The 18,499-nt window shown below is 37.2% G+C and overlaps 1 protein-coding gene across 1 annotated transcript in view; it reads left to right on the forward strand.

Annotated features, from left to right (window-relative positions):
• FRY (furry homolog (Drosophila)) overlaps positions 1 to 18,499 on the forward strand; it is a 134,829-nt gene that overhangs the window by 14,947 nt on the left and 101,383 nt on the right. Inside the window, exons 4-9 of the mRNA XM_010011901.1 lie at positions 4,571 to 4,624; positions 12,498 to 12,637; positions 13,637 to 13,727; positions 14,102 to 14,181; positions 14,300 to 14,380; positions 16,090 to 16,258. Of these exons, the coding sequence (XP_010010203.1) occupies positions 4,571 to 4,624; positions 12,498 to 12,637; positions 13,637 to 13,727; positions 14,102 to 14,181; positions 14,300 to 14,380; positions 16,090 to 16,258 (615 nt within the window). The remainder of the gene's footprint in view (positions 1 to 4,570; positions 4,625 to 12,497; positions 12,638 to 13,636; positions 13,728 to 14,101; positions 14,182 to 14,299; positions 14,381 to 16,089; positions 16,259 to 18,499) is intronic.

Here is an 18,499-nt window from a genome sequence, read left to right on the forward strand (position 1 = left end):
GATCAATTTGGGGTCCGGGGAGGAAAGTTGACTTCATTCATTGTAAGCAGGAAAGAATCACACTTGGGGATTTTTTGGTTCTTAAGATTGTGCTTACATGCATTTTATATATACTGTAGCTGTTGTAGTTGAATGTGGTCTATGGCTACTTCGTTATTTTGAAAAGGTCTATTCTTCTGCTGTTTCTTTTTGGTAACTCTTCCATCCCAGAAGACTACTCAGTTGAGTATGAGTAGTTGCTTTTTAGCATGCAGTGCAAAAGTTGCACTTTGTATCAAAATATCCTTTCATCCTCCATGGTCTTATAAAAAGACGAGTTTTCTCTCAGTAAGTAATATAGTACCATGTCATAGTTCAGTAGGAATAATATGCCTAACAGTTGCTGAGGTTAGAAATAACTTTAAGGGGCATTATATGTCCTGGTGACATACTGAAGCTTAATAGGCACTACAACATCATTTTGTTTTCTTCTTTCCCTGAACACTCAGTTCTGTGACAGGTGGTCGAGAAAAGCTACTCCTGTGTAAATTTACCCAGTTATATTTGTGTAGGAGCCCTGGAAAAGCATTAATATATTAACCGTTAAAAGTAGCTGACTGATAGTCCTTGGAGAAATGTTTTAGTGTACCTGTGTGAATAGAGGGTTTGACTATTATGTTATTTGTTAGATAAAATATAAATATTATATGTAATTGATATATTCAAATGTGGCAAAATATATATTTTCCATTGCATATTCAAAATATTCTGGTTTATTATATTCTATTAATATCTTCACAACAGCAATGGGGCAGAGAAAGAAAATTGATTTCTAAGAGAGCATTTTGTTTTGTAAGCATTTGCAGTGTGAAAAGTTGAGATAGTTTTATTGAAAAACAATAGCTTCAAATATTAAATGCAAAATTGTCTTTGCTGATCTTTACTGCTTATCTCTAACACATATTCATATCATGGGAGTTGCCAGCATGAACAAATACAGAGTTTTGAACAAATACAATTAAAGGCAGCACTTCAAACAAGAAATAAGGATGTTTAACTTAGTGATTAAAAATGGAAATGTTATTATTGAGGGTCCTTTCTTCTAAAATGTTCTGATGTTTTTTATAGCCCAGAAAGCTATGGGCTCTTTCAGATTAATCAAAACTTTATTCATATTTTGTGGTTGTAGGCTTTGGCTTCAAATTCAGCCTACCTATTCATCCAAGATTTGGAAGACATTTCTGTAGAATGTCTCAGACACTCAAACAGAGTCAAGTCATAGTATAAAAGGGCCTCTTTGCCATTTCTGAATTGGGTGAGCAAGAAAATAAATAAAATAGTGCCTTGAGGCTGGAAAACATTTTTAAGGGGTTTTGGTTTTTTTTCAACTTTTAAGTGTATCTCCAGGGTAAATAGGCTGCTGTGGAATCTGTTACTCAGAGGCAATTTGACTTTATTATAATTTTTAACCTTGCCTTTGCCAGTTCTGAACCTTTTGAAAATGTCTACCATGAGTATAAATGTATTTTATATAGTAGCTGCCATTTCAACATATTGCCAGTGTTGAAAGTACTCCATAAAATGAAATAGTAAGATTTGTAAGGATATTAGAACAAAGTGGTATAGAATAGGCAGTTTGCTTACATCAGATGAGATTGAATTATCTATTGCATAAACTAAATATGCTGTTTTCAAAGGACAGTTGAAGCACCTGCATGTAGCTGAGCTGTCTTTGAATTTACTCAGCAGTGCCTTCCTGACATGGTCGCTGGTTAACCTCATCATGAAAGCAATCATCCTTTTATACTGTAGGAGCTATTAGACACCAAAAAGCATATTTGTATCTGGCCTTTCATCTTTATTCAGTTCATTATCTATTCAGTACTCATCATTAACAATAAAGCAAACAGCAATCACTTCTACCTTGAGTTTTCTCAGATCTCGATGCCCCAAATAGAATTTTCTGTGGCTATTGCCATTCACTGCAGGGGTACAGTGATGGGGACTCTGCCTCCGGAAGGGGGTATGTGCACAGACACTTGGCTTCACGGGGTCCAGCTGGGGCTGAGCAGTTGCTGCAGGCAGAGTCAGTGGCCACCCTCTTGGAAAGAGCCGAGTCAAAAGCAGCAATAGCAGCAACCCAAACAGGGGGACAGAGAAGAGGCAGAGACAGCTGCAGCAGCAGCTGCTGCCTGGCAAGAGCATGAGGAGAGGGGAAGTGGCAGGAACAGCAGTAGGTGTGGGATGGGATGAAGGGAATTAAAAGACCTTAGTTAAAGCCCTAGACTGGAGACATCGAGAAGTTGCGTCAGCAGAACCTGGCTTTTGGTAGGTGTCCTCGGCTGGTCTCCATCCCAGGTCTGCCTTCTGCTGCAACCAAGTCTGTTGCGTGGTCTGTGAATGGTTTCTTTAGGTTAATGTACCATGGTGTGGGAAGTCCTGGTCTAGTCACCTGTGCGAGGGCAAGAGTTGAGTTGTATTGCCTTGTGGAAAGGGAGGGATCTTTGCTAACTCAGAAGCACAGACCCCGGGGAACATCGTCATCAGAAACTGAAATATTTTAAGGTGCGTGTGCTTCCAGAGATAGGTAACATCTGATTAGGACTTTTTTAGGATTGCAGTTCCAAATTTGGGTTCCCACAGCATGTTTTGTCTTGTTTAATTGTGTCCACTTCACAGATAAGCATGTGACAATGAATCCCACGCCTTCAAAGTGGGATTCAAACACTGAATGCATTTCTGCAGGATTTTAGATACTGCTCTGAAAGCTAAGCATTGCAGTGTCAGGCACGGGAACACAAAGCTGCTGCATGCCAAAGCCCTTTTTTATTGAAACGGACCTTACGAAACTTCTCTGTGGTAACACAAGTCTTCTGTAACAGAATCAGAAGTTTAATTGGGGGGAAAAAAAAAAAAAACAAACCAAAAAAAAAGGTTATGCTTTGGGTTTGTTTCTTTTCTAAACTGCACTAATTCTCAGTACATTGATTTGGCCAGGACCCATGAAAACTTAAAAATCTTTTCCCTTTTAAATAAGTTGAATATTACTTTCGAAAGATTGTCTGCTGTCCTTTCCAGTGTGCAGCAATAAACAAAAGAAGCATTGTCCTCCCATGAAACTCAACTAGGTAGGGTAGCACAGAGTTACTGATTGAGGAGGAGGACTGCGGGTGGGGTAGTGTCATGTGTCTGTTTCTGGGCTACAGGGTTTTACTGTGTCTGTTCATTACCAATTATCTGTCATAAAGTTCTAATTAATAGTTATTGTGCCCTTAATGTAACCCGGAGGAGTCACTTTAGACACTACAGATAACGATGAAAAGTGTCAATGACTGTCCTGGATAGATCAGAGACTTAATAAAAAGCATTTTGTTGATTTTTCTATTTGGTGGGTAGTCAGGGGATACTGCAGTCACCCTGCAGCCAGCCTCCTTGCCAGCTGGCATTACGAGTGGATCAGCATAATTAATTTCAAAATCAGTCAGCAGATTATACTGGGCAACATTTTGTCCAAAGAAAAGCATTGAATAGTAGAAATCTTCAGACTGCCACAAGTCTTTCCATTCCATTATTTTAGCAGCTTTACAGATTTCTTTGTTTTGCATCTCACATCCCCTGGCAGTGATGGTATTTTGCCTGATACATTAGCAGATGATAATGAGTGTAATAGTCTGCTGAAAGCTGAACAGAAAATCTCATGCTAAGCTGGTGGGAGAGCCCCAATCTTGCAGCTGTAGGAGAAGAAAGATGCGTGATTTACAGAAGAATAAGGCACTGGCACATTTCAGGCACCAGCAACAGTAGTACAATTCAATGCAGAATTGTGATTGTGATGGTGACATGTTTTTCAGACTGTCATCTGCCTCTGTATTGTTTATTTTCATTGTGGTTTAGGAGATTCATGTTTTGTATAGTGTTGTGTATATCTAGAATACTGGACTGTGTACTTCCACATGACTCAGTAATTGAACCTGCTTGTCAAAAAAAGCTATGTAGGTGAAGTTCACACATGGGGACTCTCTCGGAGTTGGCTTTGCCAGATACTCTGAGAAGGCATCCCGAAAATTTGCTTCCATTCCATTTTTTTATTTTTGAGTAATAGTTTTTTCACAGTTCTCTTCCTTAAAAATGAACTCTATGATAACTGATTCTTCTAAACCTACCTTTCTTTCGGTATGCAGTGCTTGGTGCAATTTATCTTTGCATATGTTTGTTTTGCCTGGTAATATTATAACAAGAGGAAACACCACGTAGCTAAATAGAGCTCCTTGGTTATGTATTAGACGAAATACCAGGTGCTTTTTAGGATTTTGAAAGAATTTATCGTCAGTGTGAATTCCAAGTAACTCGGGTGTAATAAATGGTTAATCCTTTTCTTTCTTGGAAAGACACTAAAGACACCCTGTCAGTATTAGTTCATATGTATGCACAGATCTGCCTTTGCTTATGGAACAAAGAGTATCTTCAGCATGAAATTGATTAGGAGGCAAATTATGTAAGTAAATATCTAACAGAAAAAATAATAGTAGAGTTGATAGAATATATCATAATCTTGATGCTAAGAAATACATTTTAATATGTTTTCTTTTAGGAGAAGCCACTGACCAAATCTCTGCAACGAGGAGAAGACCCCCAGTTTGATCAAGTAAGACGTTTGAAATGATATTACTTCCATTCCTCAGACTATAAAACAAAAACTCGGAAGGTAGTCCAGTGCCCTGTACTATTGTCACACACTACAAAAGCAATATCTTTAAATGTACTTTAGTGGAATGATGACTGCTTTGCCTAGTTATTCTTGGTTTTAAATTAGGGGGATTTTTCTACTTTTGTCAATATTTTTTTGCCATTTTTGCCATTTTTGTGTATTAAGCACGTATTGTTTCCTGTTTCCCCTGATGGAGGTTTCAAAGCAAACTTTGTGTCTTTTCAGAATATCTGTTTTTTTGAAACAAGTGAAATGGGACAAGTATAAGAATAAACCCAACAGCAATATACACACTTTTTAATGGCGGTGTAAAAGAATTAATGTCAGCAGTCTTTCTCAGGAAAAAAAAAATCAGAAAAAATTCCTCCATAAGTAACCTACATAAGGTACCATCTTGATTAAATTAACTTTGGGAGAGGAGGTAGGTATGTGTAGGACTTCGGATCTTCAAATGAATTTAACATATTTATTGAATTTTCTGGGACATTGCACCAGAAGCAAAGATGCCTTGTGAGACACCACTGGTCTACACAAAGGCTCACTTCATAATTTTAGCTTGACCAAGTGAGGTTCTCTAGGTTATTCTGTAGCTGCATTCTGGGGAGAGGTAGCCTGCTTAAAGGGCTGTTCAGAGCAGGAGGCAAATGGTAGGACTTCTGCATTGTACTGGGGAGCTCCCTGCCTATCTCGCTGACCACAGAGAGATCCCACAGGGGAGACAGCCACTGTAGGCTGCTTTGTGAGCACTCCCTACCTGCCTAATGAAATTTTTTGTGGTATTCTGACCTTACTTTTATATATTTTTTTTCCTTCCTGTGGGAAGAGTGTCACACACAAATGTGAAAGAAAAACAAATTAAGACACCCATATGCAAACCTTGTGATAATGTTCCTTCAGTGTATTAAACAAACACATAATGGGTGGCCGTGGTTTGGTTAAATATTCATGGTTAAGCACACTGTGGTCCTTTAAAGGGAAGAATTAGAAGAGTTACACTTCTCCTAGTTATTGGTAAGTAGATAGAAAATGGAACAATTAAGATCAATTAATGACAACAGCAAATGCTTCCTAGAATGAAACAACTGTGTATTACTACTGTGGCAATTTACTCTGAATGCTGGGGGGTGTAAGATGCAGGCAAAAAACAAAGGCAGATTTTGTTATACACAGTATTTGTATACATTTCTAACTATGTATCTAGAGTCCTATCTATGTGTAGAGTAGGCAGAAAAGTATAGAGCTGAAATTGCCTTAGACGTCTTGTCAGAAAACCTTGTTTTCAGTTCCATGAAATTTTACAAACAAGGTATTCAGATTGGAATTTTCAGACTGCCTGCTGCCTCAGCCTGAGTTGCTGGGAATGTTTTCCTTTTCAGGTTTCACATTGGTTTCTGCTTGAACAGCATGATCATTTTGAGATGTTGTAGTGCTCCTGGGATTGATGTACGCGTATGATTGGGAGATGGGACCTGAACCTGTCTGATGAGCTTGTTTTCAAGAACGTGGTTCATACTTACCAAAATAATTTTAGTTTAGCTAAACTGTAGTTACATTTTCATTCCAAAATTTTGCAATACACAGTAGAGATTTTATAAAACTGAGCTAGAGTAGAGACAAGAAAGATAGAGTAAAAAGTCTTTCTTTATTTGACATTTCACTGGGTAGGTTAGGTTAGTACCGCTTAGTATTATAAAGTTGTTTTGCAAATGATAACATGTCAGTATTATAAATCTCTCACAAAAGTATGGATAATTTTGCTCTTATTAAAAATAAAGGTCTTAAAAACTAAAAAAAAAAAAAATATTGAAAATGTGGTCTACCTCGAAAACTCTGAAAGTCATGGTTCCACATGATACTAAAAACCAAGTAAGAAGGCATGTGCTTTTAAGTCAGACCATTGAAGTTTTATTTTTTAAGTTGACTCAAGTATTTAAAGAGTCTATAGGATGAAGGAAGACAAGGTTAATAATCCCTTGCTTCTGCCTTCCAGGTAAGGTGTGGATAGCTTTGGTTCCTGGACACGCATAAAGTCATCTAGCAAAGCCAGAAAAGGCCAAACATGACATTCCTGACATTTTTCCTACAGAAAAGAAGGAGAAAAGAGGGAGAATCCCCATGAACAAACATTTTCAAGGGCTGTCTAATAATTTTGACTTCCAATGTTAAGGAATCAAAAGTGACACACTCTCAAAGGAACCTAATTTTCTTTTTTTGTCTTTATCAGAATTATCCCTGTTCAATTTGAATGAAATTGATAGGTGGTGCTGAAATGACCAGGTCACTACTCATTTAAAATGTCTGATGCAGCTTCTAACTGTAAATTAAAAAGCAGCAAAAGTAACCCATGACTTGATTTAAAATTTTCTTTTTGCAAGTCAACTTCAGAGGTGGAAAAAACATCCCCAAAACCCCCTTTGCAGTAGCTTTCAATGAGCAGAATGGAACTTTAGCTACCCAGAGTAATAAACATAAAGTTTAACATTGAAACCCCCAAACCATCGAAAATGATTTTGAAAGCATTGCTTGCTTTCCCTAAGCAGCTTTATCTCTGGTTCTCTGAGAACCAGCATTTTTTCCTGCCCATTCTCAAACACCATTTTAGGAATGCTAGTTGTGACGGTGGCAATGGATCCAAGTGTCTAGGGACCTGACTGTGCTCAGACAGAGCTATTTCCTCCTGTGTGGATGTAGTGTCAGTGTCTCCTGTTAGGCAGACAGACCGTCCTGTAGGCACTGGCTGGTTGCCAGTTGCATCGCCCTTCACAAACTCATAATAGTATCTTGAGCAATGTATGAAGTAATCTTCTCACTTGCAGAATGTCTCACCATTAGCCTAACAAACTAGATTCCTCACACTGACTGTATTTTAGGTGTGCATGTATATAAAGAAAAGAAATTCAGGAAATTATATAGAGTTTCTTCATATGGTTTTAAATATCTGTATAGTATATTAAAAATATTTTTTTTAAAAGTTCTTGATTAGGCAAAACTCTAGTTGCCTACTGGCAAAGAGCATTATTGCTCCAGCGTTCGCCTGCTCTGTGTCCCCAACTACAGAAATGTTGTTAAACATTGTACTACTGAACTATGACTTAAGCTTCCTATTACAGGAAACCATAAAATTACGGTACATGAAAAGATCAAAAGCTAGGGTGAAAAAACCCATAATTATCCAAGAGGCTTATCCTTACCCAAGGAAACATTTTTATTAGTCTTTTCTCAGCCCCTACTGAAGTATCTTCTGTTCTTACCACAGTATATAAATGTTCCAAGAACTAACACTGGAGGCAGAAAAAGGGCACTGTGTAATCTTGGACCAACCAGCAGACATTTTTCCATATGAAAATACAAAATTAATGTAGTGTTTGGGCCATGGAAGTGAAAAACTAACAGCAAGGCTTAGTTTTCATCTGAAACTGTTTGTATGAAGTGCCTGTTGCAAGAGTTTCAGCATAAACTGCGCAAAACTTTGCACTCATTTTAATTTTACTACTCTCTTCTTAGAAATGCACTAGATTGGAGAATATAGATTGGAAAACAAAAATATTTAATGTTTTATATACTTTTAGGAGATAGAAATAGGTCAAGCAAAAAAAAAGAAAATAAGAATTAATAATAATTAGAAATGTGGAAAATACAAATATAAGTAAGACACTAAGCAACATACTAACGATTGAGGGTCTCTTTTTCATAACAGCCTATATGTGATCAGTGACCTACTGATAATTATTCCCATCCAATATTTTATTTGCTATATGCAGTAAGTGAATAATGGTACCATCAATATTGCAGTAGCACTGCGGCTGGCTCCTGTTGTGTTTTCCCTTTTCCTCTGTTTTATGCGTTATCCTTCCTCACCAGCAGAAGGGCACATGGTAGAGGAAGTCTAAGAAATGGTGGTGTTGGGGTCATAGAACACCCCTTGGCTCCTGATTAGAGGTTTGGGTTCAAGGAGTATGCAAAGAAGTAAATCTGAAGGCAAAATTAGAGTTAACACATTCAGAACTGAACTTGCTGCACACCTGAAATGAATGGGATTTCATGTAAACTATTATCCTGGCAGTAAAATAGCTAAAAACATTACTAACTTATAAAAGAGCTAGGTGAAATTACACATCTATGAAAGTATGATTTAAAAAAATCCTGGTTTTTTACTCACAAAACCAAGACCATAAATGAGAACTAGTGAGCCCAACTTAATAGTTACCAGTTACAACCATTCCTAAGGAGATTTAACTTCATACCATTGTCCAAAAAAATCTCCCCCTTTCCACAGTCTAGAGTATTTTGAATCGTTACCTTTATTTCATTAGTTTCATGTATTGCATATGAAATCTCAGTCTTACTGTGATTCGTAAGAAATTTGCTGTTGATATCAAGGACCAAGGATTTCATTGCAACTGTAATTTTCCTTGAATCTGTGTTGCTTGTAGTTATGGGGCTTTGTTATAGACATGCATGAAGTAGAAAAAACACTGAATGAAAGGAAGACATTGTGTTGGCTATGGGTATCCTAAATACAGCTAAGACAATGTTTATCATGTTCTGCTTTCAGTAGCACTGATAGAAAGTGTAAAATCTCACTCCTAAAGTTCATTATTTGTAATCTATACAATAATATGAGGACACAATATACAGATTCTGTCCTCATAATCTGTGCAAATAACAGTTACAAAAAATCAGCCAACACTAGAAAATGAAGTACTGCAATTCTGCACTATTGAAATGGCAATAAAATGCACATTTAACATACATACTGATATATATGTGAAAAAAAATGTAGAGCTAAGGAATTAATGATACTGCTGGAAATTGAATGCAGTTTTGAATATATTTGCTGTTAAAGCACCTAGAAATTAATATGTGAAATGGAGAAAGTAATGAGCATTTATCTGCTGTTAGTCGATAAATTCCTTATATTTGTATTTTGACAATGTAACAAGACTTTTATGAAAGTATATAAATTGTAGCAAAATACCTGGTCAGAATTTCTTTAAATTTACTCTTACGTATTAGTCCAAAATAAATATTAAGCATTTACATAAAGTATATTTAATGCTCTGTGAACACAAGTTTTAAACAGCTCCCTACTTGTGCAGCTTTCTTATTCTTAAGCTATACAGTAGGTAGTTCATTTATGATGGAAGAACATGATCATTTGTCTGACAAGGACATATTTGTACATCTGTGCACTCCCTTTCAGGAGCGGCACAGAGCTAGAATTCATCTCACTCCTAGACTTACTTCCAGTAAATGAAAGGGTTGAGTAACCAACGCGCTGGCTAGACTTCCCTCCCTTCCTGTTCCCTGAGAGCCAGGTCTTTGCCCAGTCCGCCCTTCCTTCCTGGCTTAAAAGTGCAATGACAGAAAGGTTAAAAAAAAAAAGCTGCTAAAGGCGCACACTGTAAATTCAGCAGAGAAAGTATGGCTTGAGGAGGTTTAACAGGAGTCACTTTGACTTTTTGTGGTTAATGAAATTGTGTATCTGGGATTTAGGGAACAGCATTGATAAATATGTCAGTGAATGTGCAGGTAGGCCCGATTGAAACTTTTACTTTACAGTTAAATATAGTGGTTCTTAAAAGGTATTTAGGTCTATCTGGGGACATACTTCTTCATTGGGCCTATTACGATAAGACAAAGGGTAATAGTTTTAAACTAGAACACGGTAGAATCAGACTAGGTATAAGGAAGAAATTTTTTATTGTGAGGCACTGGAACAGGTTGCCCAGAGAAGCTGTGGATGTCTCATCCCTGGAAACATTCAAGGGCAGGTTGGATGAGCAACCTGGTCTAGTGGAAGATATCCGTGCTCATTGCAGTGGGGTCGGAACTAGATGACCTTTAAAGGTCCCTTCCAACCCAAAGTATTCTATGATTCTATGATTCTGTGATTCTATTATAGTCTTCCCAGCAAACCCTTTTTCACTGCATCTCATAATGAACAACTGGCATTGTGCCAGCTTCAGGAGTACTTGGAAAACAATAGAGAAGTGATTGAAATGTCTAAGTGTCCTGACATGGTAGTGAATTGTTTGCACTGACACTAGGTGATTCGTGTGTTTTAAGTACTCATCTGAAGTCTTACGCATGAAGGGGTTGGTGTAATTGAGCCTCGGCTGGTGTAGTAATTCTTCATTAAAGGCCTCCTGTCACTACTTTAAGCAGTGCCTTCATGCCATCTTCCACAGCAACTTGTTTCATATTTCAGGCAACAAATTATATTGGAAAGACTGGATTGAATGCTTTCCTAAAATAGTTCTTTCATAGAAACTTTAATTTTTACAGGGGCAGTTGTTAAAGCTTTCTAATGCTCCATGTTTAATTATAGGCCATAATACCTGAACAATAATACTTTATCCTCAAAGTGTCTCATTAACTCTAGACCACATCATCACTGTGAATTAGTTAGATTCTGAAGCTGAAAAACTGCAAAAGACATCAGAGTTACTGATCTAAACTAACTGTTATCCACAGGAGTTCTCTTTTAAGGCTTTAGTAGCCCTTGGGAATTCTATGTAAGGTGCTTAGTCTCTCAGGTTTACTATTGTCTAAGTCACAGAGTTCACACAAGTTTGCTCTTACATGAGACATTAAACTCAGCTGTTGTTCCAGAAGCACTGAAATGTGCTGGTTGAAATTTAAACAGGTGGATAAACCTGACAAAGTTAATGACATAATCAGTGTACTTAACATGAAGTAAATACTTCAGCACTTCACTCCTTCTACTGAGCACTTACCAGGATTAAGCCTTGCGTGATCTTGAGGTGGTCACAAATCTCCAGATCAGTAATTTATTCCTATTAGAAATAGCTGTTTTCTGTTTTCTTAGAGTGTACATAAATGCCGAAGCTGTGAACATTCAGTTACAATACATATGATCCTCTTTTATAATATGGGGGTGGTTTTTCCACCCTAGCTTTTGATCTTTTTATGTTTTGCAGCTTTATGGTTTCCTGTAATAGGAAGTTTAAGTCATAGTTCAGTAGTTACATGTTCAGGAACATTTCAGTAATTAGTGACAGTGATTATACTGAATGAGCAGTAATCTTCTTTTCCACTATTCCACTAGAGCTTTTTAATCAGGAACTTTTAAGCAATGATTGTAAACTATTTTTTACTTATTTTTTACTTATTTTTGCACATAAAGACACAGGAAATGGTAAATATTTTCCTATATATAAAAGAGAGATCTAAGTTATCAGGCGTGTGAGCCTAATAGTAAGATGGATGCATCTGCGCATTGGTTAAGATTACTGCAGAGTTTCAGGAGGGGCATCTAGCAGCCAGATAAATGCACAAAGACAGTACCTCTGCTTCATCACTTTTTCTTTCCTTATAATGTGCTCAAACTCAAATCAACATTGTGTAGCAAATCAAAATGAACCCCTTGAAGAATTAAATAGTTTTCTGGTGTGCTTTAAGATACGATACAAATGCATTTTAGTAACATCAATGGAAAGACACTATTGACATACTGCCCATTACTGTATTTCTGCTCACGTTTCATATAATTATAGAATGGTAGAATCTTTTAGGTTGGAAGAGTCTAAGATCATTGAGTTCAACCACAAACCCAACACTGCCAAGTCCACCACTGAACCATGTCCCTAAGCACCAAGTCTGCATGTGTTTTAAATATGGGAAATGCAGAATATCAAGTCACTGCTTGTACCATGGGTCTCAAAAATGAGATAAAAACGGGAAAGAACATGTGTAACCATTGAATTAGTACATTTTTTCTAAGGAGGAGGAGGAGGGGAGACTTGAACACCAGCTGTTTTGTTGACTTTTTGTGTTTTTCCCATAGGTTATAAGCTCAATGAGCTCACTTTCAGAATACTGTCTGCCCTCTATTCTGCGCACTTTGTTTGATTGGTATAAAAGACAGAATGGCATAGAAGATGAATCTCATGAGTACAGACCAAGAACAAGCACTAAATCTAAAAGGTATGATTTTGACTATGCATGCGTACATTGTGGACACATTCTAACATAAAATGTATTATATTTTGCCCAGCAGCTTTTGTGAGGTTACAGTTGCTTGAAAGTTGTTGTCATGTTTTTCTGCTAGTTCCTGGAACTCTTCTCTCAGCTTATAGATGGACAGAGTAAGTGGAATCACTAAAGCTCTTAATGTTTACCAGAATTGTACTAAATTTACACGAGGAAAAATCTCACTGAAATCAGTGGTGACTGCTTCAAACAGACTGCAGAACTATCCCTTTAACGTTTCATTTTACAAAAAGTATTGTATATTTCATATTATCTTCTCAGTACACTTTGAAACTGTAATCAGGTGATCCAAATAGGTGTTTTCTATATTTGCTAAAGCTACTTGCCTCAGACTTTTATGCCTCTGTGGTGTTCTGCACAAGGAATACATTTGAACATTTGACAAGTGATGCTAAAGTTAGAAAAAAACCTACTGGAACAGTTTTAAAAAGAGAATGTAGTTTGGGTATGAATTCTCCATCGGTACTTTTAAGGCATTTCTCAAAATCCATCACAAGTCTAAATACGTATTTGATGGCAGAAAGTAATTTATTATGTTTGTCTCTAAAGTGTAATTGAGAACTAAGTGGTGCCCTAAGCAAGAAAATTGACATGAAATCCATTTATTAGAATACAGAATCTAAAACTTTCCTTGTTCTTGTTTTGGTTGGTTTTTTTCTTGAAACAAATTTTGTGTTGATCATAAACTGGAAAAAAGAGGGAGGAAATGGAGAATGACATTTAAACACCCGAAAGAAGGTGAAAGTAACAGGATTAGTCTGTTTATCTCAGATTTTAAGAGCATATCAGTGCATTACTTTCTGAAATACTGGACTGTGGTTTAAAAAGTAAAACATAATCTCCTATCATCTGCATTTGTATGATTGAAGAAAGCATATAATATGAATTATGGCACATCTCCTAAATATCGTGTTTCTTGTTTTCATTTTGCAGTGATGAACAGCAGAGGGACTATTTAATGGAGAGAAGAGATCTGGCTATTGATTTTATTTTTTCTTTAGTATTAATAGAAGTTTTAAAACAGGTATGGAGTTCTTAAACTGTCTATTAACTAATAAATGACAGAAATTACCAATAAAACCAGATTTTAGGATTCTTCTATTTCTGTCTGTAAGAGTCTAATAAAAATTAGATATATCCTGCATGCTTGTTCATTGCTGTCTTTCTTGCACCTGCGTGATACATAGTCTTCACACAGACTTCACTCTGCCAAGTCTTTGGAGCTAAAGTATTTAGTTTTAAATGGCTGGCTTATTTTCACCGTTGTGTGAGCTAGATGCTATTTCTGCTGATACCATATTTCTGTATGGAAGGTACCCATGAGTAATACTAGCAGTAAGGTATGCAGGTAGAAGTGTAATGTATGTGTGTTCATTATGTTTTATTTTTTATTTTCAGATTCCACTTCATCCTGTAATAGACAGTTTGGTAAATGATGTTATTAACTTGGCTTTCAAGCACTTTAAATACAAAGAAGGGTAAGGCTATTTCCCATACAAGAAATCTATGAAAAAAGATTATTTTCTTAATTTTTTAACAGCAGTGGTTTAAACAGCATGCTTTCTCAGCCATGAATTCTTTCTTGTCTCTTACTAGGTACCTTGGTCCTAACACTGGAAATATGCATATTGTTGCGGATTTGTATGCAGAAGTAATAGGTGTTCTAGCACAAGCAAAGTAAGCAAAATTTAATATCATATTTCCCCCATAAGTCTGAAAAATTCTACTTGCTTAGTATGTGAATATTCAGATTTTCTCACTTTCTTAGAAGATAGTGTAGGAATAAATAATTTCAGCTTATTGGCCCTCTATTCATCTAGGTGTTGTAGAGCATAGAACTCTAGGGAACCATAGTCTTTCTGTATCTAGTTTGGTAATAGCGAATAAATTCAACTTGACTACAGCAGCATTATTTTTCTTATCTCAGCAATGACGTCTGTGGAAATCCCAAGGTGCTGAATAGAGCTATTTTAGGGGTTTTTTTCCATATGCTGTTTTTTCTCTAGCTGGGCAAACCTAAAAATGGCCATTTTCCAACACAACATTTTTAAGTCTGCAGTTATTTCAGTTCAGAACTTAATGTATCTGCTTCTGAATCCTTCATCCTGAACTTTTTAGAGCAGATAACATAAAACAGTTCATAGAGTCACAGAACAGTATGGGTTGGAAGGGACTTTAAAGCTCATCTAGTTCCAACCCCTTGCCATGGGCAGGGACACTTTTCACTAGAGCAGCTTGCTCAAAGCCCCATCCAGCCTGGCCTTGTTTGGGGTTCAGGTCATAATTTTGAATCTGGAAGCAGACAGACTCAGAAACTCATGTACCCAGTATGACATCTCATAATACACATACACCACAAACTAAGCAGAGGGTGAAATTTACTGCCTCAACATGGTGATCTCTGTCTCCTGACTTATTGATGTTGTTGAGAGTAAGTCTGGTCTATAATACCAATCTGTTTAGCTTTATCTGGCCAAAACATTTCAAGTTCCTGGAAATCATTTAACTTTCACAGACTTCAGCTAAGGACTTACCTGGGTTTCTAAATTGGCTGGGTCAAAGAGAAAAGGGGGAGTGACATCTGGGTCAAGTTGACTGTCAAAGGCAAAATACAACTTCTCCATAAATAGTGCTTTTTTTCTTCAGTTCTGAAGGGCCTTGCTAAGATGTTACTACCACTAAAGGACTTCTTCCTACCTGTTTCTTTCAACTCTCATGTGTTCTCTATCAGAGGCAGTAACAAAAGGTTGTTACATGCTACACCTGCCTGTGAAAATGACATTCTTTTCATTTCATCTCAAAAAGGATGGGAGGTCCTGTTGGATGATCTTCCCGTATGTGATTTTTATGGACAGTCTCAAAAGACACCTCCAACAGATTTTTGGGCAGATCAGAAATGGTCACAGACCCTTCCATCCCAAGTTATAATTAGTGCTTAAGTGTTACTTTAATGGCTATTAGGAAAAAAAAAAAGAAGGGACAAACAGCCTATGTGAGTATTTTCATGGTTATCATTCAAGCATTTATTTAGAAAACATTGCATATACTTGCAAGAAAACTACCTTTTGTCTTGGATTTTTGAAAAACATGTGAGGGGATTATTCTAATGATATTGTTAGCTCTTATGTAAAAGAGGGGTGTGGTAAAAAAACAATTTGAAAGCTGCAGTTATCTAAAGGAACTATCAGGCTGTATATTTCATGTTCTTTTCTGAGTTTATAAGACATGAAAGATAAATAAAAATAATTCTGTTCACATAGTGACTGAAATGGTATTGTACAACCAAAATTGAATCTTCTGTAGGTTTATCCCCGTTTATATACCTTACGATGCATTTCAAATATAAATGTGTACTTTTTTTGTAACTAACCAATGTGAATTCATAGATTTCCCGCAGTAAAGAAGAAATTTATGGCAGAGTTAAAAGAGCTACGGCATAAAGAACAAAGCCCATATGTAGTTCAAAGCATTATCAGTCTTATAATGGGAATGAAATTCTTTCGCATTAAGATGTATCCTGTGGAGGACTTTGAAGCTTCTCTTCAGTTTATGCAGGTAAAATTCTTCAGAATATAGCTGTGGTTGCCAGACCTTCTAGAAAAGGCTTACCCTTCATCTTTCCTGTAATACTCCAAGTGATTTTCCATGTGTCATTTCAACATAAATGTATGTGCATCTACTTTCTGCTTGTTCTGAAGCTCAGCACCCCAGTCTCCAATCTCTGGAGTGTATCATTCCATACCAGCTTTTCATCAGCTGTATACCCCTAAAACAAGAAGAAGTTTTTTTGTTCTGTAGACCCCAGACTTTCCACCCTGCCATACCACAGCTGTTCCTTGCTCTGTGACCCTGTCTAGCCATCTCTCCCTAGCTGCTCACTGCCTCCAAAGTGAATTTTCCACCATTGACATAGAGGAGATTCTGATGGAGCAAAACACAGAAGAGGCAAAGAACTGAGGCAAAAGCTGGATGGGATTTCCCTTGGATGTACTGTTGCCTTCCAGCATACCTTCACCCCACTTGCTGCAGGGCACATTCTGTATCCACCCAGTTTGAGAGTACAGATCATGTTGACTACCATGAATGCTTTAAATTAATAGATTATATTATTTTGTAAAAGGAAAGAAAATATTTTGTGTTTCAACAATTTAGAAGTCCACATTCTTGCTGGTAATGTAAAATGGGTTCTATTCCTATCAGCAGGTTTATTTAGCTTAACCTTTTTATTCTGTTGTTTTTTCTTGGGATCACTCTCATCCTACATGGTTTGTAGCCACTCATCTAGTAAAATACATGTTTTGCATGCACATCCATGTAAAGATCAGCTTATGGGTGGTATCAATGGAGTAAAAAATCAATGCTCGATGCCCACAAGTAAGGATTTGAAATTAGAATACAAATACACAGGCGTACAGACACACAAAGCCATTTCTCTAAGCCCTGAATAGGAAGCACATTCTCTTTCATTTTGCAATGTATTTTAAACCATATTTAACAACATACTTTAAATATGTTTAACAACACTGAAACAGCTAATTTTTCTTCTTAACTTACACTTCATTATATCAACATATCTTAGTATTTGTTGACTTTATTTAAGTTATTTAGAGTTTGCAGGATATCAAAGGAATGTGTGTTCAGCGCACAACTAGTATGAGTGAGTGACTTTGTGGCACAGCTTTATGGCACAGCACTGCTGAGATCCAGTGTTCACTACTATTGAAATCAGTGGCAAAATTCCCATATAGTAGAACTCAAAATTTGGGATGCAGATGATCTCTATCTTCTCTGACTACAGTATCTCTTCACAAAATTAATTCTTACAAATACAACAATACACCATAAGGTGCAATGTGTATGTAGGAAAACCAGGTTTGCTCAGTTTGGCAAAATGCAGATGATTCTTTGGGTGATTCGGCTGTTTGAGTATCTACATACAGTGCTTCAGCTATAAGCTGTCACACCAGCTCTGCTCAAGTAGAGAGAGACACTTCCAGAGGGTGAACTGATCTCAGGAGTGAGCTCCAGAAAAGCACATCTTCCACCGCAGAGTGCAGAAGGAGCTATGCTATGCCTTTGCATAGTAGTCTCAGCTGTGCAGCCTAAATGGCTGGAGTAACTGAAGCCATATGATGCAGAATCTGGATTTCAGCAAGGAAAAATTATTCGTGGTCTAGAGTGTAAATTGCTCTGCATACGTGTGCAGGAAAAAAGGTCAGTGGGGATCTTCCTTGTAAAGTCAGTGGCTGTTTAGGCCTTGGACCCAGAGAAGAAGAAATAACTGGAGCAACATGAATTGTCGTCCTCAGAGAAGTTGTTCAGAAACACACAAGTGGGTGGATGCTTATCTCCCCTCCCTCACTTCCTGAGCAGCACAGCTGTGTGGATACTAATTAGCTGCATGTTTAGAACAAAAGTGCATTCTTACTCTCTCTCTCAATCCCCAGTTGCAGGCTGGAAATCGTGGTGGTTTGCACCACAGGTCTCTTCCCTCACATAGCACAGTTCTATATTGACCCTCAATCTGCAACAGATCCTACCAGTGAAATTTATCCCATAATATTTATAGTAAGATTGTTACTTGCCTTGATTATCTTACCAGAGAAGTATATTCTTTTTCTGGCCTCTCAGAGCATTGTGTAAAGCAGTCCATGTGGGCTATTGCTCCTGCTCCTGAAGGAATACACAGGGAACATATGAGATCAACCCCGAGTCCAACTCCCTTGCCATCCCCAAAACACCACCAGGCACAGCTGGAATCAGTGGGGAGTTTCTTGATTATCCTGGTTAGAATAA

The sequence above is a fragment of the Nestor notabilis genome, unplaced genomic scaffold (assembly GCF_000696875.1).
Source record: "Nestor notabilis isolate BGI_N333 unplaced genomic scaffold, ASM69687v1 scaffold30203, whole genome shotgun sequence".
Lineage (NCBI taxonomy): Eukaryota > Metazoa > Chordata > Aves > Psittaciformes > Psittacidae > Nestor > Nestor notabilis.